Consider the following 25605-nt stretch of genomic DNA (forward strand, 5'->3'; position numbering starts at 1 on the left):
GAAATTGATTCTGTGGTTTAAAATGAAACTCAGCACCCTTGTAAGCCAGAAGCATTGCCTAGATGTTGCTTTGTGCTAGGACTATGCTGAATGTAACCCTACCCACCAGCATTTGGGCAGAAACAATCCAGAGAAATGAATTACTCCCAGAGGGTATCTGTTTCACTCAGGAAACAAACAGACCTCCTGTCCAATCTAGAACTGTCTTATGCAAATCTAGAATCTTGGAATTTCCAGAATTCTTCTTTAAAAATATTTATACTGAGCACATAGGCAAGGGTTTAGAAGTATCTAGAATAGGTTTGAGCATATGCTGATCCTTCTAAAACTGAATTAAAAGGGTCCAATAAAGATGTAATAACTGTTTGGGTTAAAATGGAAAATACTGGGACACCTGGATGGCTCAGGTTATGATCCTGGAGTTTAGGGATCGAGTCCCACATGGGGATCCCTGAGGGGAGTCTGCTTCTCCCTCTGCCTATGTTTTTGCCTCTGTGTGTATGTGTCTCTCATGAATAAATAAATAAAATCTTAAGATGGAAAATACTCTCCAAACACAATATAAAAATACTCTTCAAACACAATATAAAAGCAAAATATAACAGCTTGTTTAAGTTAAATAATGTATATCATAGAAAAGATTAAGAAAACTGTTAGAGCTAATTATTGCTTAAAGTGGCAGCAGAGGTAAAGAAGTGGTTCATTTTGTGGGGGAAGTGGTTTGTTCCTTCTATGCTTCCCCCACGTTGTATGTGTCTCTTTGACTTCTCTTCTCGACCCTTAACCCCAGACTCTTGGTAGTCTTGCACCTGAGAGGGAAATACCAGCAGATAAACTGAGAATAAGCAAATGAGAAGAATGGAGAGAATGATTTCTGTTCCTTTTTTAAAAAAACATCCCTTAAACCTTGATTTTCAAAAATGAAAAGAGTACAAACAGAATTATGAAGATCATTTAGTTTAGTTAAAAATAGGTCTTTGTTGAAGCCAAGGAGAAGGAGGTAGACCCCCATACCAAGCAAGTCTTTTTTCCATTTGTATGCTCAGTGTTGGAGGATGTTGTCAAGAGAATGTAACCACCAGTTGACCCACGAGCTGGACCTGGGCAGTCAGAGGCTCCTCAGCCCCTCCCCTGGCTTTGGAAGATATGCTCTGTCCACTATTCTCATAGTGGGAGACGTTTTCAAGGATGCACCCTTGAGAGAACAATGTGTTGTTGAGACCATCTGGACAGTGTATGTGACTGAACCCAGTTAGGCCTCGATATAAACTTTTAAGATTCTTGCAGGCCAGTATAGAGACCTACTCATCTTGCGGATGCTCAAGACAACCCTTATATGTAAGTTCTCTGGATCATTACACTTGTCACCTCCCAATCTAGAGTGGTCTGCTTCTTTCTTTGGTCTCTCCTTGCTTTCTTTCTACAGGGACCAGCTTTTAAAGCAGCACTCAGAAAACTTTCATTAACTAATCCTGACATGATGACTAGAAAATAGATGTAAAATAATTTCATTAGGAAACTATGATTAACATCATTCAAAAGCATAGTTCACATCTAACCAAACACATCTATTTCTTTCCACAGGAAAACTATTCTAGTATATATTCCCAAATCTGCTGTGATGATATTATCTACTACATAGTGGAATGTTACAGAAGAATCCAAGAACTTGAAGCCCAGATTGGTAATGGGACTTGTCCATTTTCACACAACTGATCTTTAAAGAACTGGGTTTAGAACTTAGATTTCCTGAACATTTCTCAATTTAGTCTGCAGTGTTTTATCCCATGCTATCTCATCAATCATTTCTCCTGATGCCAATTTTTAAAACACCCAAGCTTGTCTGGCACAAAGTCCCCTGTCTGAAAACCCTGGGCCACTTTATAGGCTTCCCACTTGCTGTTGATCCTGGAGACTCACTATGGTTTGTTCAGAGTTGCTGTGAAATGATATTAAAGATGAAATCATGTGCCAGTGAGGAATTTGCTAAACAATCTGTAGCAGGTTCCATGGTAGTTAGAGGGTAGGAGTTTGCCCAGACTGGAAGTTGTACTCTCTTGTGGGTGAATAAGAGAAGTGAGAAGAGAAGAGTAAGAGAAGAGAGGCTTCATTTCACCATTTTAGGGGCTGGTGATCTGACTGAGCAGGAACACTACTGTGAAAGGTCAGCAGTGGTCTTTATTTTTTTTTTTTAATTTTTTAAAGATTTTATTTATTTATTCATGAGAGACAGAGAGAGGGAGAGAAAGGCAGAGACACAGGCAGAGGGAGAAGCAGGCTCCATGCAAGGAGCCCGACATGGGAGTCCATACCAGGTATCCAGGATCAAGCCCTGGGCGGAAGGCAGGCACTAAACCGCTGAGCCACCCGGACTGCCCAGCAGTGGTCTTTAATGTGGATTTGAGATGGCTTGAGAATTAGGACACTAGATTTTCCTCAGTACAAAGCCTGTTGCTACAAAGAGTGATGCAAAGTATCATAGGACCTAGTCTACTATTGTGATTAAGGATATAAATTTTGGTATAGACGGACATGGATTTAAATCCCAGCTCCAACATGTACTACCTCGGGGACCTTGTAGAAGTCATTTGACTTCCTGGTCTTTAGTTTCCTTACCTATCAAATAAGAATACAAATATTCCCCTGACTCATAAACTCGTAAAAATAACATGGTGTGTATAAAACACCAGTACCACTTAGTACACAATGAGAACATTCAATAAGGCAGCAATGTTTTCCCCTAATAAGAGAGAATCAGAGGGTGTCTTGTTGGCTCAGGGCATGATGCCAAGGTCCTGAGATTGAGCCCCACATTGAGCCCTGCATCAGGCTCCCTGCTCTGTGGGGAGTCTGCTTCTCCCTCTGCCCTTCCCCTGCTTGTGTGGCTCCTTCTTTCAAATAAACAAACAAACAAACAAACAAATAAATAAAATTTTTTTAAAAAAGAGAGAGAATCAGAAAGGTAAGCCTAAATCAAAATATCCTAAGATCCTGACACGGATGTCTTATAAGATTTCACAATAAATCAGAGAAAGAGATCTATAGAACCATTTTTCTTGGAAATTTCTAAAAATACTGTTAGTCCCCACTCTCCATGTCGGCTTAAGTTGCCCTTCCACTGAGATTGGAACTAAATAATCAATGGCAACATCCTGGAAATGTACCCCAAGAAACACTGCCCTTTATTAAGAAACAGGAAAGTCTTTCTTTGCACCTGTTCTTAAGTGTAGTATATTGAAGCACAGATAATTCAGTTAAACATCTGTTCGTAGGCGTGACATTAATGAAATTTAACAGGGAGGACAGGCTGCAGGGGAATCAAACCTGCTTCATTTATTTCTCATCATTTGCCATGAACTGCATTTGTCTGCTTCTTCTTTACCTGTGCCTTTCACTGTGGTAAAAATAAACAACTGAGGACATGAACATTGTTACTCTCTTAGAATCAGGCAGATGGAAAAGTGAGGTCATGATGACCTATCATGAGAAATACCACCTGCCAACACCTGAGCCACTTGAATAATCATGGAAAGATTTCTTGGAGTCCAGAGTAGTCCTTGCTTAAGGATTTTGAGTGCCTTATTGGTTTTATTCAAGAGCCTCGTTTTAGCAAGATGGTATGTATTTAATTTAAAAATTCAGTCTGGCCACATTGGATTAATTTATGCACGTGATATGTAGGTTTACTAAGGGAAGAAAAACAGAAAAAATGACTCTAAGCCAAAAACACTTTATAGAAATCTGGAGAATGTAAAAAGCACCTTTAAAAAAATCATGCCACAGAGGTTTGAAAAGTGATGATAATTTTGTGATATTACAGTACTAATGTACAAATCAATCAATAGGCTAATCAATGATGTGAACACTATCTACAAAGAATCAGATTAGGTTGGGGTGCAGGAATAAATATAGAAGGAACACAGGACATGACCTTTGTGCCTAATCTGGGTATAATAATGGAGATAATTAAAGATGTTAATGACAAATACACTTAGTTCATATCACATAGATGTAGGAATTATAGATTTTGTCATCTTTTCTACAGTTTTTGAAAATGTGTATATGTTTCATTTCTTCTGTAGTGTCCTAAGCTGACTCCTGCTTTTTCCATACCAGCTTTATTTGAGCCTCTGTTTGGAATTCCATACCAATCAACTTTCCATGTCCCTGCCTCTCTGGATCACCTAGTCAAGAAAATCATGTTTATCAGAAGTTCTAAACTGTTCGGTGCTCAGGATGACTCAAGTGTCTTAATTAACATTTGGAAGATGCCTTTCCAATTGTCAGAACTGTGTCTGGCTACTTCTTTCTGCCAATCAGTGTTTATGCATTTTCAGACTGTCTCTAAGAACTGACCTACTGCTTTCTTCATGTCAAGAGATTGCCAATTCCTACTCTCATTATCCAGCCTGTGCTAGTTAGTTTGCGTTTTTCCATAACTCCTGCTTCCCTGGCCCATCAGTAGCATTTTCTACCATGAAAATTTTCCATGTTGATTTGGGAAGGGTGGTGACCCAAGTACAGCAGAGGAAAGCAAAATGAATTCGAGAGCCATAACACATGAGTACAAACTTTCCCCTCAAATCACGTACACTAGACGTTCTCAAACTTTACCACACATCAACATTGCAGGGACACTCTTTGAGAACCAGTGCCACATTTGAATCAAAATCATTTCCAAATAACATGTAATCCAAACAAAAGGCTGTCTCATTTTGCTCTGTGACAAGGAGTTCTTAACTTAGAAGTCCTTGGAGACACTTCGATCAGATTCAAGGTATCCATGGTACTTACTGCACAAATTATATTTTATGTTACATTCCCATGGCTGAGATTACCTCTGGATGCTTGAGAGGGCCCATTGCTCTCAGAAGAGACTCAAAGTATTAATTTTTCCCAAACAGCTTCTACAACTCCCACTGATGCCATGCAGAGAGAGTCAAGCCAGCATATTTGAGGAGACATTGACATTAGAATATACTAGAATAGGGCTCTACAGTTTATAGAGCTGGCATATAATTCTCCTGTTCTTTTTATGGTTAATAGAATAATTTTATTACTACACTGGTCTTTGTGATCAGTTACTCCATTCTTCTATGATTACTCACTGACCCCTACCAAGATGTAGATCTATTAACCAACCAGCCAAAAAGTTTAGATGGAGCTCCAATTATAGGCTTAGTGTGGTGTTGACTCAATGAGGAACCCAGAAATCTCAGAGTCCTTGCTCACAGATAACTCTGGGTGAGGTTGCCGACATATATCATTCTTAAGCCCAGTGAGAATAAGATCCTTGCTTATCTTACCCCAAATTCTGTCTTGTAGGCCTAGAAAAGCCCCTAGTAAATCATAGGAGCACAACCAATTATTAAATGAGTGAATGAAAAACCTCAGGGATTTATTTTGTAAATGCCATAATAACATTGCCAGGTAAACGAAATATTCACCGTGTCCGATTGGACAAAGCTCTTACACCTGGAGGGTACTGCTGAATGAAGGAAACAAGGAACCCAACTAATAATGCCTGTGAATAATCCGCAAACTTGCCTCACTAGGGAAAACAAATCGAAACTTAACTATGACACGGTTTCCAACCTTTCTTTACACCAGATGTTTGGCATAGGTAATAACTGAGGTCTGGGAAGATCACTTCTCCACTCCATCCTTTTCTGTGGCAAGTGATAATGTTGATGGCAACAGATTCAGGTAACAAAAAGCAAGCTACCCAACCACATATATTCAGCACGCCTTCTTCGGTAAGTGGGAGGCAGGCAAGCCCTTACCTAGATTTCAAGCTGATGAATCATCTGTCTAGTTTCAGTAAACCTCAAGGGACTGCTCGGCTTTGTAAAGCTGAAACCCCGTCAGCCCCTGGATGCATTTAAACAAGGACAACATGTTAAAAGGAGTCAGGTTATGAGGTTTCCTGAGGAATCCCTACTTTCTGAGTGCATGAAGTCCTCTTTCAATGCACAAAAAAGAGCCTTTTAACTAAAAAAAAAAAAAAAAAAAAAAAAAAAACAACCCGAGAAAGTTCTTTTTAAATCGTGTATAGATGCTGATATATCAGATACATTAACAGAAATATTCATGATTTCCTATATGAGGCCATCCATTTATCCAAACTGAGGTCCTTCCTATTCCATTATCTCCATGGAAGCACACACACATAGCCTTATATGTATTAGAAGAAAGAAAATTCCTCCTTCTTGGGGAACACCTGTCTTGGGAGTTCTTGGTTGTAGCATCTGAGCATGCACAGGGTCGAGCATACAAATGGTGCAGTGACTCTTTTGGAAGTCACATTTGTCCCTGAAACTTCAGTCACCTGGAGACTGCATGCCTCATTGCCTGCAGCAGCTCAATCCTGACAGCGGAGAATGAGTTTAGAAATCTCATTTGAGCAACAAAATTTGAATTAAGAGTTTAAACAGCACAATATATTTAATGTTGAAATGATCTTTTTTTTTTTTTGCAATTTTTGCTGACTGTGGAGTTCTTTCTTTTTTTTTGCTGTTGGGCTATTATAATCATCTTGGTTTGGTTTAGATTTTGTCATGAAAAAGGGAGATAACAGGATTCAGTAAAATAGTACATCAGTTAGCTCCATTTCCCCATTTTTACACACAGAAAATTTCTGCTTCTTTTGCTATGCTAACACACTTACACATAATTCCTGGAATCCCTACTACATTCATATCCACTGCTTTCAGACACACACTCACAGGGCACCAAAACACAAAATCTCGACATGTCAAAATCAAGCCAGGCTGAAGATGTAAATAGGTGGATATGGCACCAGGTGGATGTGTAATCAGTAATAAGAAATACATCGAGCCCCATAATGAAAAGAAATCCCCCAAATTGTTCAGGACTCCCCCTCCCCCTTCCATTCACTGATTTATTAACCCTGAACAAAGATGTAATTGCAGGGTCTCAGAAACAACTTTTTCTTTTCTTTTCTTTTCTTTTTTTTTTTTTTTCCATTTTTGGCATTTGTTTTGTTTGGCTTTGAATTTCTTAATATCTAGTCATACCATTCATGGCCTGTTTTCTTCACTCAGTTGCCCATCTTCCCCCCTCCCCTCCGAGAAATGAAAGAAGCATTAGCTTCTGAGTCTTAAGGATGAGACCTCTGCATTTTCTTTGCTTGTTTAGGGCAAGAAATGAAGTGCTGCCTCTTTAATTGGCAGAAGCATGCAGGAGGAGCATACCTTTAATTTAGTGTTGGGATACCTCACTTGCACCCTGGCTGTTGTCTTATTGGAGACGGCAGCCTGCCTGAGATCCTCTAGCACTGAAATAATATCATCCAGCACGCATTTCTTATCCTGATTTTTCAACACACACAGATGGGAAAAAGTATAATTATAGCCCTTGTGGTTCACCTTCATTTCCAGCACGGCTCGGTGGGTCTGCAGGATCCCCTCAGCCTGGAGCAAAATATTGTCCCCGGGTGGGGAGAGCAGGATCACCCTGCCATACCTCCCAGGGGTGTGTAAGTCCGAATAGAGCTGGCTTTTGGACTGGTCCAGGGGGAAAAGGCTGCTGGCCAGGCTGCGCTCGATCTTGGCCAGGCTGTGGCTGGGAGCGACCAGGCGCTCCAGGTCGCCCTCGGGCTGGAAGCGGTTGAGCGCGCTGAGGCCGAAGGTGATGGTCAGGACTGCGGGCACGGTGAGGAAGAAGACGGGGTGCCGGCTCACGCACAAGCCCAGCCTGTGGCAGAACGACTGGAGCCCTCTGCGAAGCACCTGCCGCAGCATCCTCCACCAGATCCAGCTCGCAGGCGCTCCCGGCCGTCTTAAAAAGCACATGTGACATGTGTAAGCGCCTGGCTACCCCCCGACTCCCCGTCCCCCCCTCCGGGCCAGCCCCCTTCCCAGCCCCCCGCCTCGCCTCCCCCTCCCCGCGTTCACCCCCGGCCGCTCCGCCCGGTCTCTCCCCGGCCCCACCTCCATGCGCTCCTACTACTCTTTCAAACACTGCAGCAAGTTGCAGCAAGGCGGGCAAACGCCGACCGCGCGCGTGGGGGCCCGCGGCGGGCGCTGCGGGGCCCCGCGGGGCCCGCGGGGCCGGCCTCCCCGCGCCCTCGCCGCCTCCCGCGCCCCTCTCACCGCATGAGCAGCGCTCCCTCGGTCTAGCCCTTCATCTCGGTGCTGCAGTCCCCCGGCCTCCCTCGCTGGAGGTGGTTCGGTGCGGAGCGTCCCACCGATGTGGATTTCCTCTCCGTCCTGACGGGGTTTGGTGTCTAACTGAAACCATGTGCCTCGGCGTTGTAAGAAGCAGACATGTGCCCCATAAGGGGCGGGGGGGGGGGCGGGGAGGAGACAGACTAGAAGGGAGGGAGCGGAGGGGGGGGCAGCTAAGCTTTGCTTTTTTTTTTTTTTTTTTTAAGATGCTGGCAGTTATTTTTAGAGTTTTGTTTTCCCTCTTCCCTCCTGGCTGGAGTGAATGGAGGAGGAAACGGGTGAAGGTGCAGCCGGCCCATTGGAGCAATGGCAGTTAGAGCCTGGGGTGGGGGGGGCGTGGAGGGAGGGAGCTCGAGGGCTCCTGGAGGCGAGCAGCGTTTTTGCCCCCATAGGGAAACGGTGCCCTCGAATTCTGCTTTCCAGCCGAAGACAAGGGAGCAGAGAGGATGATGCTGCATTTTTAACATACCACAAAGCATGCAAGGGATTTCCTTGCAACACCTTCCACGCTGTCATTCCCCAGACTAGTAGGCTGCAGCCCAGGGCTGCCAGAGACCCCATCTGTTGGTGGTGCGTTGGGGCTCTCCGGATCCTTCCCTAGCTCTGGTGACTGGAGAGGAGGCATTTGCCAATAGCAGCCTAGCCTGTGGCTTGGAGTGTGTGTGTGTGTATCCAACGCTCGCTCGCGCGTTGGTAGTGAAGATCCACAGGCAATGTGTGGTTTCCCATAAAATATTACATTTACTTTCTGTACTTGTGAAGTTTAGGACAAAAAGTTCTTAAAACTGATTTCAGTTCCCTTCCCCCATTCTCCTTTCCATCAGGTTTACTCTGATGCGAAGTGGACCAAGAAGCTAATCTGACTTTCTCTTGTGAGTGGTAGTCCAGAAGCAGACATTTTGGGACCTCTATCACACTGTTTTTGCCTGCGGAAAGAGGACTAGAAGGCTCTAGATGGCTAGGGGGAAAACACATTGGAGTCATCTGATAATGTAAAACAGTAGTCCACTTCACCCCAGAGGAAGGAAGACTCCTACCGGGTACAATTCCTCCCTCAGTACCCACCACTATGAAGGCGACAAAGTCTCACCTGCAGACCCCATCGAATTCAGAAACTTTTACATTAATAGATGTGCATGTGTACCTTATTTTTTACTGATTGGACCTTTCACAAGACCCAGTGTTCTGGAAAGAACATGAAGAAGTCTTGAAGACTAGTTCTAAATTTGGTGGTGAACTGGAGACCTGCCTTCCAAAGCTTCTGTTCTTTTTGCATTGACTTCATGGAGAAGATGGAGTTTCAAAAGATGATTCATTCACACTTTCTTAATCTGGGTGAAAGGACCTGTTCTTCATCAGATACTTAGAGATGTGCCCATCTATGCATACAAAGAAGCTGAAGGACTCATCCTCCTAAAAGATGCCTTTGATGTTTGCTAGTGAAATCAGTTTTTCAGTTAGGAGACCAATGAGACTGCAGAGAGCTCTGCAACAGGGGCAGCGCTTAAGAGTGATAGCTTCAAGGTGGTGTTATATACAAGATTAGAGACACATTCCAGCCTTTAAAATTGAAAGTGATCTTGGTGACCATTCATTCTGCATCCCCACCGAGGGCAAGAACAGCTTCTATAATATTCTTGATGGTTCTCCACCCATCCCATGCTTCTATATGAGATTTCTTTTTTATTCTCATTCTATTATATTCCATTTGCTATTCTATTTACTCAACATTTTTTTGAAAAGATTTTATTTATTTATTTATGTGTGAGAGAGAGCATGTGCACAAGTTGAGGGGAGGGCTGAGGAGAGGGAGAAGCAGACCCCCACTGAGATAGGAGTCTGACTCAGAAGGGGGGCTCAATCCCAGGACCTTGAGATCATGACCTGTGGTGATGGCAGTTGCTTAACTGAATGATCCACTTGTGTGCCCCTCAATGCTTTTATATTAGTATGGACTAATGGATATTTAGACATATTTCTATTGTGTTTGGGTTATAACTCAATACTACTTGTTATTTTGTTGCTCAGATTGTTCCAACTCTGTCCATTAGTTTCTGTCTCCCTTTGACATAACCCATTATTATTATGTGCTTTTTTAAAAAAAATATTGTTCTTTCTTGTGCTGTAAGATAATCCAAGCTTGTCTTTTATCTTTTCTGCCCCAGTATTAGCCATTTCTCTAATTTCTCTAACCAGCCCTGGTTTGTTTGATTAGACAATGGTATTAGAAACAAAAATCTGGGTGCTAAATGTGCTGCTTGCTGTTGTGGTGTTAACACTTCTAAGCCTTTCCAACTGACAGCAAGAAAATACATGACTGTAAAGATCTTCCTCAACTTATGCTGGGGATTCATCCTAATAATCCCATGGTAAGTTGAAATTATTGTTAAGTTCAAAATGCATTTAATACACCTAAACTACCAAAGTTATAGCTTAGTCTAGCCTACCTTAACATGTTCAGAAGCCTTACATTGGCCTACAGTTGGGCAAAGTCATTTAACATAAAGCCTTTTTTTTTTTAAGACAGAGTGAGTTCACATATGGGGGGCACGGGGGCAGGGGGTGTACAGAGTGAGAGGGTAAGAGAGAATCTTAAGCAGGCTCCATATGGAGCCTGACCACAGGCTCTGTCTCACAATCCTGAGATCATGACCTGAGCCAAAGTCAAGAGTCAGCTATCAACTGACTGAGCTACCCAGGCACCCCAACATAAAGTCTATTTTATAATAAAGTGTGAATATCTCATGTAATTTATTGAATATCATCCTGAAAGTGAACAATACAATAGTTGTAAATACATCGGTTGTTTACCCTCCTGGTTGCATTGGTGACTGGGAGCTGTGGCTCAGCGCCATTGCCCAGCATCAGAAGAGATTGTCTTACTGAATATGGCTAGCAAAATTCAAAGTCCGGTTTCTATGGAATGCTTGCACAGCATCATCAAGTTGAAAAATCCTATGTTGAGCCATTGTAAATTAGGGACTGTCTATATGTTAATTTGTGCATTTGTGTATCTATAAATAGTTCTTTACATGGCTCTCTATATTAAGTTAAATAGGAGTTTTTACGTATGTCTCTGACTCTAATCTATCGCCACATGGATCATTCAAGCCTCTTTCCCATGCTTACCTATAACCTCCCACGTCAACAATGACAAACTGGTTCAGTAGGTGATTTTTAAATCTCTTTTCTATGATGAAAACATATTTTTAACAGAAAAAATTAAGGGAAAGAAGAAAAGCATGGTTCCTTAATTTTCATGCTATGAAAAGCTAATGTCAAATACTGTTATAGATTCATTAGGAAGATAAAGTATATGCTCAAAGAAGGGAAGAGATAGCAACATTCCACATTAACCTACAGGAAGTTACTTTGCACTAAAATATCAGTGAATATCAATCACATGATAGTTTTAGCTAACCTGATTTAAAATAAAGCTTAATATAAAGCTGAAAGCAATGCATTTAGAGGCCAGTCAGTAACAACACAAGAATCTGTGCTGTTTAGTTCACCTAGGATTAGTCTTTTCTGTTATGTGTTGGTCAATATCAGTTTTCAAGACTTGGAACCAGTTGGAATTTATCCACTTGGCATTTTGAAGGATAGGACAGCAGAGGAACATGTATTTGCACACAAAATAGCTGAGTTCTAGGCCATTTCCACAAGTTACCTTCTGGGTGTTTCGGGCGAGACGCCGAACTCTCTGATCCTGTTTCCTTATTTATACACTTGGATATGTGATTATGTTCTTTATCTACTGGTCAATTCATTCATATCGCCATTCACCAAAACTCTGTAGCTCTTGTTTCGTTAACTGAGGCATAATGTTAGTGATTGCACCAAATAAACCTCTAAATGTTAGCGGTGTAACACAAGTTTATATCTTGTTCAAGGTATAGCCATGATGACTACTTCTGCTTAGCGGGAAGAGGTAGACCTCAGTTCCATGGTTCACTTATCCACCTTTAGCTCCTGGCTTCCAAGGGCATTCCTGAGGTCATTCCTAGCCAGCCAGCTGCAAGGGGGGACAGAGCCCAGAAGAGCCCACCAGAGAAGTGTTTCTGGCTCAGTCTGGAATGGCATACCTCCCTTCCTCTTACAGCCTAAGATTAGAATTTAGTCGCAGGAGAGGCTGAATAATGCAGCTTTACACAGAACTCACTCTACCACAGCCGTCTCAAGCAATGCTGGCTTTGGGGCTTTTTAGAAAATGCTCACTGAGCTTCATCTGTGGCTTTAAGGAGTTTGCATTGCACCTACCCATATCTCTTAGTCAGGCCTCTTGTATCTAGGAAGCGCATACCTGAGAGACACAGTTTTCAAGACAGTTTTGGTCTTTATCATTTTGGATATTTCCAGCTGCAATTGGTTTAAACAGTAAGGACATTTCTTACCTCCTACAACAGAATGTCTTCCTCATTCTGCTTTGCCCATCCCTGGAGCATGCGCTTTCTGCTTGTGCTTGCTCACAGACCACAAAACAAGGCAAAACTAGATCCTGGGGAAGAAGGTGCCTCTTTCTGTGCATCTCATCTGAGAGTGAAGAGACCTTTCCCCAAAAGATCTCCAATGGCTTTCCTAAATCTCATTTCTCATGCCCCTGTCTAAATCTCATGCCCTGGTGAGAGGAATGGTGGTGCAGTTATTGGCTTAGACCAATCTGGACTCACTGTGGGGCTGGGAATGGAGCCAGCCTCCTCTCTGAGAACATTGCCATGTGGGAATTTATGTGGGGTTTACTTTGTTAGTTTGTTTTGTTTTGTTTTAAACAAAAGTTTCTTTAGGAAGTATTATAATGTGATGGCAGGGATGTTTGGATGTTGGGCAGCTGACATTAACCTTGGGTGTTGAGTTTTTCTGCTTGGAGCAAATTAGTTTCTGGAAACCAGACTTTTTGAATGGAGAATAGACACATAATCTGACAAATGAATTGTTTTTCTGATTTGTAATCCATTTATATTAATAGCTTTATAGTATGACACAGAGGAATTCCAATGATATTTGATATTTGAAAAATTACCTTTATTTTAATAGGGTACAGATAAGTATGATTCTTTGGGAAAATCCACTACCTCTGATTACCGTTTCTGTATGGGTAGGAAATGACTAGCTGGTAATGGGTGAGGAGTTTATGCAAACATCTTGTTTTACTAAAAGCTATAGGAAGTTTAGATAGGATTTTCGTTATTTGATAACCTATAATTCATCATATATAAGACTGTGTATCAAATGTGGCTTAGAGGTTCAGTCTCATTGTCATGTTGCACCCTGCGTGCTTAGAACAGAAAATAAGCATAATTTTCAATCCAGTAGTAAAATACCTGCCCTGTGTATCCAAAAAATGAACAAAGTAGGGTAGGCATCCATTATTATACCATTTATAAATAAATCCTCAGTATTAAATTTTTGCCAGAACTAGTATTGTCCTATGGTGAAATTTAAGAGTAAGTTCTGGTGAAGATATCAAACAATTAAGATTCTATTTTTGTCTTAGCTTTTACTTGGGTTGTCCTGCTTCACATCTGTAACAACTTGGTCAAATCATTGCATGTCAACATGCCTTATTCACATCTGTAAACTAAAACAAAGTAATAAAAATGGACTAAGTGATCATTATCTTACCTTTCGTCTGTGATTCCATAATCTTCTAGAATGGCAATCCTGAGGTTCATTTGCTAGATTTGCTACATTTTAACAAGGGAAAACTTCTATTCTGTGCTGGTGTCCCAGCCTTGCTTTCCTGTTTACTCTTTGCACAATGTCAAACAGAGGGTCACTGAGGGCTGGGAGTGGCCCAGCACAGGGGAGCATGCAAGCTTTGGTGTTGGTCTGGTAAAAGATAGAGAGGCTGGAAAAATACTTGGAATATTGTGGCCACAGGGGAATAGCTGGTCTGAAGATGAAAAGACTGCCTGCCAAAATATAGTTCGCTGCAGAGACTTATTGGACAATGTACAAAGATGACATGCTGCTTTGTACACATTCCATTTTCAATCATTTAAATAAAAATGTTCTAATTTGGGAAGAAGTAGATCATACTTTTTTTAAAATCATCTTTTAATTTTTGTCTTACATCCAAATATAATACAGGTCAATCAGTTAGCCCTACAAAAAAAAAAAAAACTGAAGGATTTCCCTGTTTTATTCTTTCCCTTTTGTCTTCCTTCTTGCCTTCCTTCCAGTAATAATTTTTTTTTCTCAAGGGTTCCTAGCAAGGCCTTCCTGAAATAACTCTCAAAAATATATCTCTTTCTTCTAGTTGAACTCAGGATACTTCTCTCATATTGTTTGTTATATAGTTACACATTTTCCAAAAAAGCGTGTGCCCATAATCAAATCAAATTGTCGGTTATCGAGCTGGGATTTTAGTGGTGTTACTGCACCCAGCGAGGAACCTGCTCCTAAAGGAGCTCATTGATTTCAGGCCTGTTGGTGGAAATGCATCCTCTTTCTTGACAAGGCAGTTCTCCCATCAGATCCTGGAAAATAAAGAATTTTATGAAGCCAATCGTTGTGTGGAAGTGAGCATCAGATTCGCTATGGAAGAGATACTCTAATAGGAAAGCATTAGGGATGTCGCCCCATGTTACAACTCCACATTTATTGCTGCATCATCAGATACCAAAGCTGATACCATTATAGACAACAACAGAAGGTAACGCTCCCTAGCTCTGGTCACAGCAGTCCTTGACTTATAGGATCAGAGAGAAAGAGATTCATAAGTATGGAGAAAAGGACTTGGGGAGAGGCAGAAGGGTCCCATAAAGCATGGTCTTCCAGCAGGGAGGAGGATTGTACCACTTGACATTGTTAAAATGACAATGCATGGGGATAATAAAAAGCAGACCGGATTTTATTTTTATTTTTAAAATTTTTATTTAGTTTTAAGATTTTATTTTCTTATTCATGAGAGACACAGAAAGAGAGGCAGAGACATAGGCAGACAGAGAAGCAGCCTCCCTGCAGGGACCCTGATGCGAGACTTGATCCCAGGACCCTGGGATCATGACCTGAGACGAAGGCAGATGCTCAATCACTGAGCCATCCAGGCGTCCCAGCGGACCAGAGTTTAGTCAGTTTTATCATTTCTCTAAATTTTCTACAGCCAATGCCATTGGTGCCCACACATGAGGTGGCATGCTCCTACCACCCTGCCCTCTCCCCACCCTCGGTACACCACTCCTCCCAATATTTGCAGCTATGATTTCTGAGTAACTTCACATTCTGCATATCCAATGCTGCATATTGCTGAAAATGTTGGAGTAGTTTTCGGTCAATATGGAATCACAATATGAAAGACTGAGTTGCTCTGTTCCTTTGATTACCTGCCCCCTACGATGGTCCCCTCACCCCTACACAGGGTGTTGTCAAAATTGAAGGGAGAGAAATGGAAGGGCCTGACCCCTGATGTAGCAGAGTCTGTGTGTGACTTAATTCCAAATAGAGTTCTCTTGCTGAGGAAAACAGATATCTTTGGGAAAAATGTAAGTGAAATGGCATTAGCCAACAGACAAACTCAGACTACTTATGAGCATGTTTGACATTCAAAAATTTGGTCTTCAGCCTGTCAAACCAGGAGAAGAATTCTACTGTGACCTTTGGGAAATTTTTAGCCTTTTTGCCAGGAAAATTGGTATGAACAAAATGATAATAATATTCAAATGGAAAAAAATTTAAAGTTTCCTGTGACCATTCATGTTGGTACATAAACAACGCATCTCCGGAAAACATGTAGACTAAACATCTGGAGATTCAGTTATCTTGTTGACATAGGCAAAATCAATAGGCATTTATAGAAGCGGTGATGAAACCTATCTGCAGGTTTTCATGTTGGGCAAAGTGCCCCACCTTTGCTGAGCTGCTGTGAAACTTAGGGCAGTCTTTCTTTTGTTGTACTGAAATAATCTATGTCTCCCTCCTACACAGACTACAGTCTTCATGAGGGCAATGCCTATTGCCCTCCGGTCTTGTAGCTTCAGTATCCTGCTGGATACTGAAGTTTATTATAGCAGTTTCTTATATGTTCAAGGGCAAGAATAGCAAAAGATGAGGCTGAGAGAATGAACAGGTGCACGAATATAAAGAAGCCTGGAAGCCAGGGTCCTTCAACATGCTGACCGAAGACTTCCTGAATAACCCAAATATGCCAGGCCCTCTATGCCAGCTGTCCAGGGCTGCTACTGCTTTCATGAGCTTATATGGTAGGGGGAGTTAAAGAGTTGGAGTGTTTTTCCTCAGAGGTCTGGAGTTACCCAAGCATTACAAGAACAGATTGGGTTTTAGAATACAGCTGGAATGCAGGGTAGAGAATGAACCGGAAGGTGTAAGAAGGAAGACTGGCTGATCTTGCAGGAGTTTGAACCAGTTGTCTGAGCCATAATAAGAGCAGCCTGGACCAGGGTACTATGGACTGGGATGGTGGAAAATGAAAGTATTTGTGAGCTACCGACAGGGGAAAAGAGAAGTAATGTGGTGGAGTCAATGTGGACGTGTATGCTAAAAACAGATAGTGTAATTCCTGAAAGCACCTGCAAAGATGAGCAAGAAAGCAATTTCTGCTCTCTTCTAGGGGTGATGACAATACAGCATAACAGGTATCTGGACTCTGGACACAGACACATCCGGGTTCAAGTCCTCAAATCCCTACCCTGTCACCTTCGAGTGGTATTAGCCTGACCAACTTATGTAACCACTGTACCCTTCAGCCTTCTCAACTGTTACCCTGGGATAAAACAAGCTCACACCTTGTGGGATATTGTGTGGATTAAGTGGAATACTGAATATAAATATTCAAATACATTAATAGAAGCAGGATGCATATTATATGGGGTTATACAAGAATTATTAGATGTGCTTCTTGCTTTCAAAATAGCTAAAAGGAGAGGAAGTACAAATTGCTTGAAAGTAAAACATAGATAATTAAATTAATTTGCATATATTTAAAAGCTGTACTTAAGTATATATAGATATATTTAGATCTTATTCATATGATTATAGACACTAAAAAGGATGTAGTTTGGGGGGAGAAATTTACAGTAATGGGCAGAGAAACAGCTTTGTTGAATGTTTACTGTAAACTAAATATTACTCTTGTCATTTTATATTCATTAATTCATTAATTGCTAAGGAATCCTTGACATAGATACCTCTTACTCACTGTTAGAGACGCTAGGACTGAGGTCCAGAGGATTAGGAACTACTAGTATTTGAAAGCAGGCATGCCTACTTCAAAGCCTCTCTTCATTCAGATATGTAGCCAGCACTGCATTTCTGTATTCTTAGCCTATCTTGGATATTTCCTTGTAAAAATAAAATTGTCTATCTATTGACTTTTCTTACTTTGCCTATTTGTGTATCCAGGGAAAATATTCCCCTTGCCTATGTGAGATTTTTCCCAGGAGAAAAGAGGCCTTTGCTTAAAGATTTCCCTTCTTCTGGTGGGAAGGGAAGGCTTTCTATAACCAGCAGAATTCAAAGGTCTTCTTTTTAGGAAATGAATGTAAAAGGAAGACATTAGAACAGGAGACTCAAAAGGAAAAAAGTGACCTACAAGATACTGTTTTCAGGCCCTGTGTGATTTCATTCAATTTACATTTCATTCATTTAAGCTCTGGACTGTTTGGTCAAAGGGAGCAAATTTAGTAATTAGTTCTACTCTCAATTTCTCAGTAATTTCTTGTTCTGTGGAGTATAAGGCTTTCTGATGAAAAGACAGCCTCCAGCATATATTTCTTTAAAAAAAATAAACTACACATGTGTAAATCCCATATTTTTTATACTTTTGTCAAAGTAAAATCAGGGGGACCTGGGAGTGGCTCAGTTGGTTAAAGCCTGTGGCTCTTGGTTTTGGCTCAGGTTCTGATCTGGGGGTCCTGGGATTGAGCTCCATGTGGTGGGGGTGGGGGTCCTGCTCAGTGGAGAGTCTGCTTGTCTCCCTTCCCCTCTGTCTCTCCTCCCACTCATGCATGCTTTCTCTTTCTAAAGTAAATAAATAACTCTTTAAAAAAAAGAAAATAAAACACATACACATATTTAATTCCAAATTTTTACACTTTTATCAAAATAAAATCAAATAGTGCATAGACATTATGATCACAAGTGAGAACTCCTGTTCCACTTCTTCCTGTTCTCAGTCTCACTCCTGGGAGGACAACCCCCATCATTTCTTCTTGAAGTTTTCTCCATATACCTAAGCAATATTTATAGAGCTTTATTTGAGGATTAACCACATTAGACCAAAGTCTCTTTTTATTGCTTCTTTAATGTTCTGAGGAAATTAAGACGATTTGTTTTATAAAAAGACTTGTAATTATAGTTGTCTCTTTATAATACAATAAATATATATTATTAAAATATTGAAAAGGATATAATCAATGGCAATAAAAATAGCAATCATTTACATTTATTACAATATAATTTTAGAACCAAATGGATTTACACATACTTTGTCTTCTGGAATAAAATTCTAGTAATGTAATTTCTGACACAGTTTTTTAAAATTTGTTTTGTTTGTGGGGCACCTGGGTGGCTCAGTCTGTGTCTGCCTTCAGCTTAGGTCATGATCTCAGGGTTCTGAGATTGAGCCCCACATTGGGCTCCCTGCTTAATGGGTAGCCTGCCTCTCCCTCTCCACCTCTTGTGTTCCTCTCACACATTCTCTCTCTCTCTCTAATAAATAAATAAATACAATCTTTTAAAAAATTTTGTTTTGTTTGTTCATTTTCATTTTAGTTTGTGAAACATTTTGTTAAGCTTCCTTCCAAAAAGTCTGCCCCAATTTATTTTTCTACCACAACATAAATCAGCAAACTTTTCTGTAATGGGCCAGATAGAAAACATTTTAAGCTTATGGGCCAAAAGGTAAAATTGTACTATTAGACAGGTATTTGTATAACAAGAGAGAAATATATATTTCCATACATTTTTAATTAACACAATTCAAAATAATAATAGTATGTACAATTTTTATGACATGAAGCTGCTAATGAAAATAAAATTTCTTTTTTAACATTTTGCTCCGTTGGGTATGGTCGACAGAATAATGAATGACCCATGAATATGTCCACATCGTAATCCTTATGTCCTCTAACTATGCTATATAAGCGAAAGGAAGTTGCAGGTATAATTGAGACTATGGATATTAGTATAGGGATAGTAGTTTGCTTTATCCAGGTGGACCTATTTTAAATAAACAAGCTCTTAAAAAAGCAGAGAGAACACTCTCAGGCTGAAGTCATAGAAATGCAGGGGAAAGAAAAATAGATATTGGAAGCATGAGAGAGCAGACCTGCAGTTGGCGGAGGGGCCACATGGAAAGCATGAGAAAGACATGTGGAGAATCAAGGAGTCTCAGATTGGCCCCTGGCTGACAGTCATAAAGGAAATGAGGGCCCCCATTCCATAAACATAGAAATTGTGGTTGTCCAACAGTCTGAATGAGCTTAGAAGTGGAATCATTTCCAGAACTTTCAAAAAGGACCACAGCTTTGCTGACCTTGATTTTGGCCTTGTGAGATTTTCCACTGCGAATCCAGGTGAGTTATGCTGTCACTCAGAATTCTGACTCATAAGGCTGTGAGGTAGTAAATGGGTATTTTAAGCCACTAAGTTGTGGTCACTTGTTATAGCAGTGATGGAAAATTCATACTTTGGGGCTTCAAATTTAGTGTTCTTGATCATCCAAATTGATTGCAAATGTCCATCTCTGAATGTCGATCCCTAATGCCATTTTGTATATATTTTACCTATGAAATGTCTTTTCCCACGGAGAGGTACTGACACTCATAACCTTCCACAAACATATCATTTTAATTGAATATATTCAATCTCTTGGAAGGAATTTATGGATCCTATTTGGTTCCAGTCTTGATGTTTGCTTTATAACATGTCATTACATTGCAGACGAGCCATGTCCAATTGAAGGTATGGAGAAGCTTTGTTGGCTGCACCATTCAATGGATTATAAAATATGTACATTTCCTTTGCACATTCATGAACATAAGAAAAAAGCTAATTGTAGTTTTAGTTCAGAACCGTAGTTTAGCCCACTTCACAATTTGTGTAAAAATGGAGACCTAGCTTATTGTTTTAACTTTTGACAGCACTGGTCTTATACAGCACTTTGATGTTACTTGTGATTCAACCAACATTAGTTATAGAAATGACTATACTGAAGTATACATTTCAAAGGTAAGCATTATCCTTTTCCTTAAGGAACATTATCAAATCCATAGTAAATGTGAATTTCAAAGCTGCTCGATGTTTGATAATAGCAGTTGAAAAAAACATTAAATTCCTGGCCCTGAGTTCAAAATCATCTAAGTGACAATCCTTAAATCCACAAGAGTGAATCAAGTTCACTATTGACACTAGTGGTTTGACAACATAGATTCAAATGCTTTCTGCAAAGGACCTATGGATGAATGATACAATGAATGACCATAGGTTTTAAACACCTTACATCTTCATAAGCTTTGGGAATTTGTGGAGAGGAGGCTTTTTTTACTCCACACATATATTTTCCACCATCAGTTGTTAACACATCTTAGCAGATTCCACTTCAGGTTGTTGTGTATGAGTGTTTTCTCAACTTCTTTGAAATTATTCTTACCTGTATTTGCTCCACACAGATGATTCATAAAGGTAATTTTTCAGCCACTCCAAATGCATCATTAACTCTGCTGATAAGCAACAATCAACCAGTATTGTCCCTATTTTTCACTAATGAAGAGCCAAAGAAAACCATTCAAGATAATTTGTCTTGTTTTTAATTGACTGTTGATGCTGCTTCCAATGTTTTCAACTCTAAGCAACTGTTCTTGCCAAATAGTTGACAGTCTTAACTACTTTCTCTGGCTACATTTCTTTAATTGATAAGTCAACATCGGTAAAATCATTTTCTTCTTTGGCTAATAAATGACCCACTCAGAAATTTAGCTGCAGCCTCATTTTTGTCTTTTATTTTTGTGAAGAAATTCTGTTGTAATAAGATGTTTTATTTAAATGTTTCTACTTTTATTCTGATCGTTGTTTTCCCATGAGTTGGGAGATAGGATAAATGCATAGTCTGGGAATATGAACACTTATTTAGCATTATTATAGTGTCTTTGATAAATACAAAGGAATTTGTTGTCTCATTTGATAATGAAATAATCCACACTCCACAGTACTTTAAGATTGAATTATTAAAAGTCCACTTTTTACTTTCCTTCTTTTACATCACATACAATAGCAATAAAACAAATGTGTGGTACAGCAATATGCATGGCATCAGAAATGTTGTAGAATTATAGCTGTGATTTGTAGTGAACCAAGCAGCTGTGCAAAGCGGAGAGCATGTAACATATGGCTTGTGTCACAACTATGCATCTCTGCTGTTGGAGAACAAAAGCAGCTACAGGCAATGTGTAAATTAGAACATAGTGTGGCTATGTTCTAATAAAACTTTAATTAATTAAAGGCATTTAATTCTCATATAATTTTCACATGCCAAAGATTAATACTTTTCTTTTGATTTTACTTCAACAGTTTATTTCTATTTTTTTTAAAAAAGATTTTTTTTTTTATTCATGAGAGACACACGGAGAGAGGCAGAGACATAGGCAGAGGGAGAAGTAGGCTCCCTGTGGGGAGTCCGATGTGGGACTCCAGGATGATGCCCTAAGCCATAGGCAGACACTCAACCACTGAGCCACCCAGGCATCCCTGATTTTACTTCAACAGTTTAAAAGGGAAAAACTCATTCTTAACTCATAATATATATAAAAACAGAGAGAAGTCTGGATTTGGCCTTGGGCCGGAGTTCACAGGCTCCCATACTAGAAGAGAATGTCTTAAAAAAATTCAAAATTTTCAAATAAGCTGAAACCATGAAATATTCACCATCTCTGTCTTTTTGTGATTTACTTCACTGGGAAACAGTAGGAAAGAATGGAAATTATGGAGGTGAAAGGAAAAGACATGTTCACTTCTTTCTCGGGGCAAGTCTGCTTACAAACAAACTAATAAACAAACTCTCTGTCTAGTATGGGTAGGAGTCACTAGAATAATGTAAATAAGAATGACATTTGCATATTTTTCCCCTTAATGTTTTCTTATGTTAGTCAGGGAGGGGGAGCTTCAAATCAAGAAAGTGAGAATGTCTGTGGAGCAAAACATCACACATCTAGAGATAAAGGAAACATTCCCACCATGACTCTCTGTGGTTACTGTGTGGCTTTTTTTTTTTTCTGTCATTTGCAAAATGACAAAATTTATCCTATCATTTTTGTTATTAATATTCTTGTCTAAAAATGCAAGTAAGAACTTATTTACATGAATATCTAAGTCTTTATTTTCTCTTCATTTTCAAAATGATATCATAAATCCAAAAGAGCTGTTTGTTCCAAAGTAGGGCTTTCAGCAGAGATGGAGAAGCTTAGTATTTAAAGTATTGGAATGGGATATGAGGCAGCAGCTCCCAATTCCACTTCCATCATTGACCCATCTACTCCCATGGCCCTCCCTGTTCCCCTCTAGGCCTGTCTTTATGTAGTGATGTAGCATTGTATTTGTTAATGATGTTAATCATCAGTAACATTCAGGACCTTTGCATATACTGTTTTACTTAACCCTCACAGGAGTCCTGGTGGGCAATATTAATTGTTATACATTTGTAGAGGAACTGAGGCTCAAAGAGGATACATTACTCTCTTAAGGTCTTACAGCCACTAGATGGCAGAACCTGGATTCAAATCCAGGTCTATCTTGCTTCAAAGCCTATACAATGATTCTGAAGAGAAAGTAGATAAGGCAAATGAAAAAGCTGCAACTATCTAAAAAGAATTAGCTTGCTGTTGTGTGATCTATCATTTCCTTCAGCTCTTAATTATTAATGAGTCAAGCATCCAAGACAAGGGTCAATTATAATGTCTATGTATTTCTACTGTCAATGGAGCTATTATATGGTAGCCTCTTACAAAGTTAGATCTCAGATAAAGTGTATATATAATAGAACATATTGATGTAACTTCTTGGTTAAAATATACATGCTATTTTATAATATGCAACCCATTTGGCTGCAATAAATTGAGTGTATAATAATTATGTTCATTTCACAATCAAAATAATTTTTTGAGTGGCATGTTAGGTTACAAGACCATCAACAGAAAACTCAGGATTGCAGATAACTTGCCATTTCTTATAAGAAACCTTACCGGGAAGCATTCAGAGTTTTGTTGATGTGATAAAATGTGAAATAATACTCTTTGTATTTTTCAGGGGTCTCCATCGACACAGAAATACTGTGTCTCCCAGCTGGAGGGGTGAGCCTCTCCAGTAGATATTGATTGATTGCCTCATTTAGCATAGGTTAGCTCCTCGACAAATATGTTGATTTGATTTAAGAAGATCTATTTTCTGAAAACTCCACCTTCTATAATGGACAAGTGATTTATAGTTTACAATGCTTCCTTTCTTCATAAAAGCAATAAAGCAATTCACTTTTTGCCCTCTGTTTAATGACTATCATTTGATTGTGTTAAAGAGGACCACAGAATGGAGCAAGCAGGATCAGTGCATGAAATGAACACTCGTAAGCCTGGATGATTGTGTAAGTTGTGAACATGCATTGTTGAAGATGACTTATTATTTCAGAGATGTGATTAAAAAAAACTCAGTGAAGTCCAACATATCCTATAAGAATATCAGTAAGTGTTTGAGGGACTAAAAGACTTTAATTTTAGTGTAGTGAAAATGTATGTATTTTACCAAGTTAAAGGTACCTGTCTTTCCTCCCAATACATAGGCTTTGCAAAAATCTCTGGCTTAAGAAAATGTGCGTAGCTATCACTTTAATGAAAGCTTGCCCATGTTGAAGACAGATGTATACTGATGGTGTAATGTGATAAAATCAATAGTAGCAAGGCCAGATAAGGTGAAAATTCCCAGAAGACTAATATTAACTAAATGATAATGAAAGCAGAACAATTTACAGTGTACTTATTCTGGCACAGACATAGCTTTAAGGATGCTGTAAATATTATTTATTTAATACATTTCATGATACTGGACTCGGAAATTCTGGAAAGGTATTGTCACTAATTAAGTGGTGGATTGGGTAAATAAAGCCTGTCAGTCTCCATAAAACAAAGAAGAATCACCACTAGGTATACCCAGGTAGAACTTCTTGTTTTAACAGATTCTAATGATCTGTAGTAAAATATTAACACATTTTAATGTAATCAGTCATTATAAAGACAAGTAATAACCATATTTATATAAGACATGATTACAATTCTATGAGAATGAACATGCAGCTTATTGGTATAATTTTGACAACCCCTGTCATAGCCCTCATTGTTGAACTGTACTCTTGCATGATATTTTACAACAGTTTTTTGTTCTCAAATTTGAATTCCCTTCATCAACTCTGCCAATAGAGATTTCTCATTCAGCAGGTTGAGAAAGATCTTTTCATCATGACAGTATTCAATGCATTTATCAATTTCATTAGAAATTCTTATTCCCCATGTATAAATTGAAATTTTATGTCTCACATGTGTTCCATTTCATGCCTCCCATGTTGATTATAGCTTGTTAATTGTTCATACCCTTCACTACCACATGATTACTTTGCTTTTTTTTTCACTTTTATCTGTTTTCTTCTTTAAAAACTGTCTATCTGCCTGCATTACAGAAGTTGTTTTAGTTGAACAGTCAATTATATATATCCTTTAGTGTTTAGTCATTATTTTTCTATAGTTTCTCTGAACTACTTCATAAATTCTAGTCCACTTAATACTTTGTAGTATATTAAACTTGGATTTAGTTAATAAATATTCAGAACCTTTCCTGTTGTTATAAAAATAATTATTATCTGTTTAATGTTAGAAATTGCAAACTTGTTTAATAACGACATGCATTCCAAAATACACACAAATCTTCTAAATAGTTACTACCTATCTGCTATCTGTTGTGTCAATATTTATAAATTAACAAGAGCCATTTTTGCATGATCATCGGGTATTTGATTGGAAGGAAAGTCATTCCAGGGAAACTTATGAAAATATTGTTCCTTCATAGAAAATAGCTGCTATCTTTAAAGGCTACTTGACTTATATTGTCTTTAATCCTCACAGCAGTGCCACCAAGCAACTATTTTTAGTGCCATTTTGCAGCAGGCAGAGAGGTCATCCTATAATAATTATCTGTGTTAGGATTTGAACTGAGATCTACTTGAGATGAAAGCCTACGATTTTTCTATACTAGGCTGCAAAAAAAAAAAATCTCAGAAGGGGAAAAAATAACTATTCTATAAGAAAATCAGGCTGCCAAGGGCTGCAGAAACCCTATCTCTCATTATCTCTCTGTGCATGGGATTAGCCACTCAATTATGCAGACAATAAATCATAATGTAGAATGAGCATTGGTAACTAAT

The 25605-nt window shown here is 39.4% G+C and overlaps 1 protein-coding gene across 1 annotated transcript in view; it reads right to left on the minus strand.

Annotated features, from left to right (window-relative positions):
* PTCHD4 (patched domain containing 4) overlaps positions 1-7814 on the minus strand; it is a 174971-nt gene extending 167157 nt beyond the window's left edge. The window contains exon 1 of the mRNA XM_055330915.1: positions 7389-7814. Within this exon, the coding sequence (XP_055186890.1) occupies positions 7389-7814 (426 nt within the window). The remainder of the gene's footprint in view (positions 1-7388) is intronic.
* Positions 7815-25605: the final 17791 nt, after the last annotated feature.

The sequence above is a fragment of the Nyctereutes procyonoides genome, unplaced genomic scaffold (genome assembly GCF_905146905.1).
Source record: "Nyctereutes procyonoides isolate TBG_1078 unplaced genomic scaffold, NYPRO_anot_genome, whole genome shotgun sequence".
Classification (NCBI taxonomy): domain Eukaryota; kingdom Metazoa; phylum Chordata; class Mammalia; order Carnivora; family Canidae; genus Nyctereutes; species Nyctereutes procyonoides.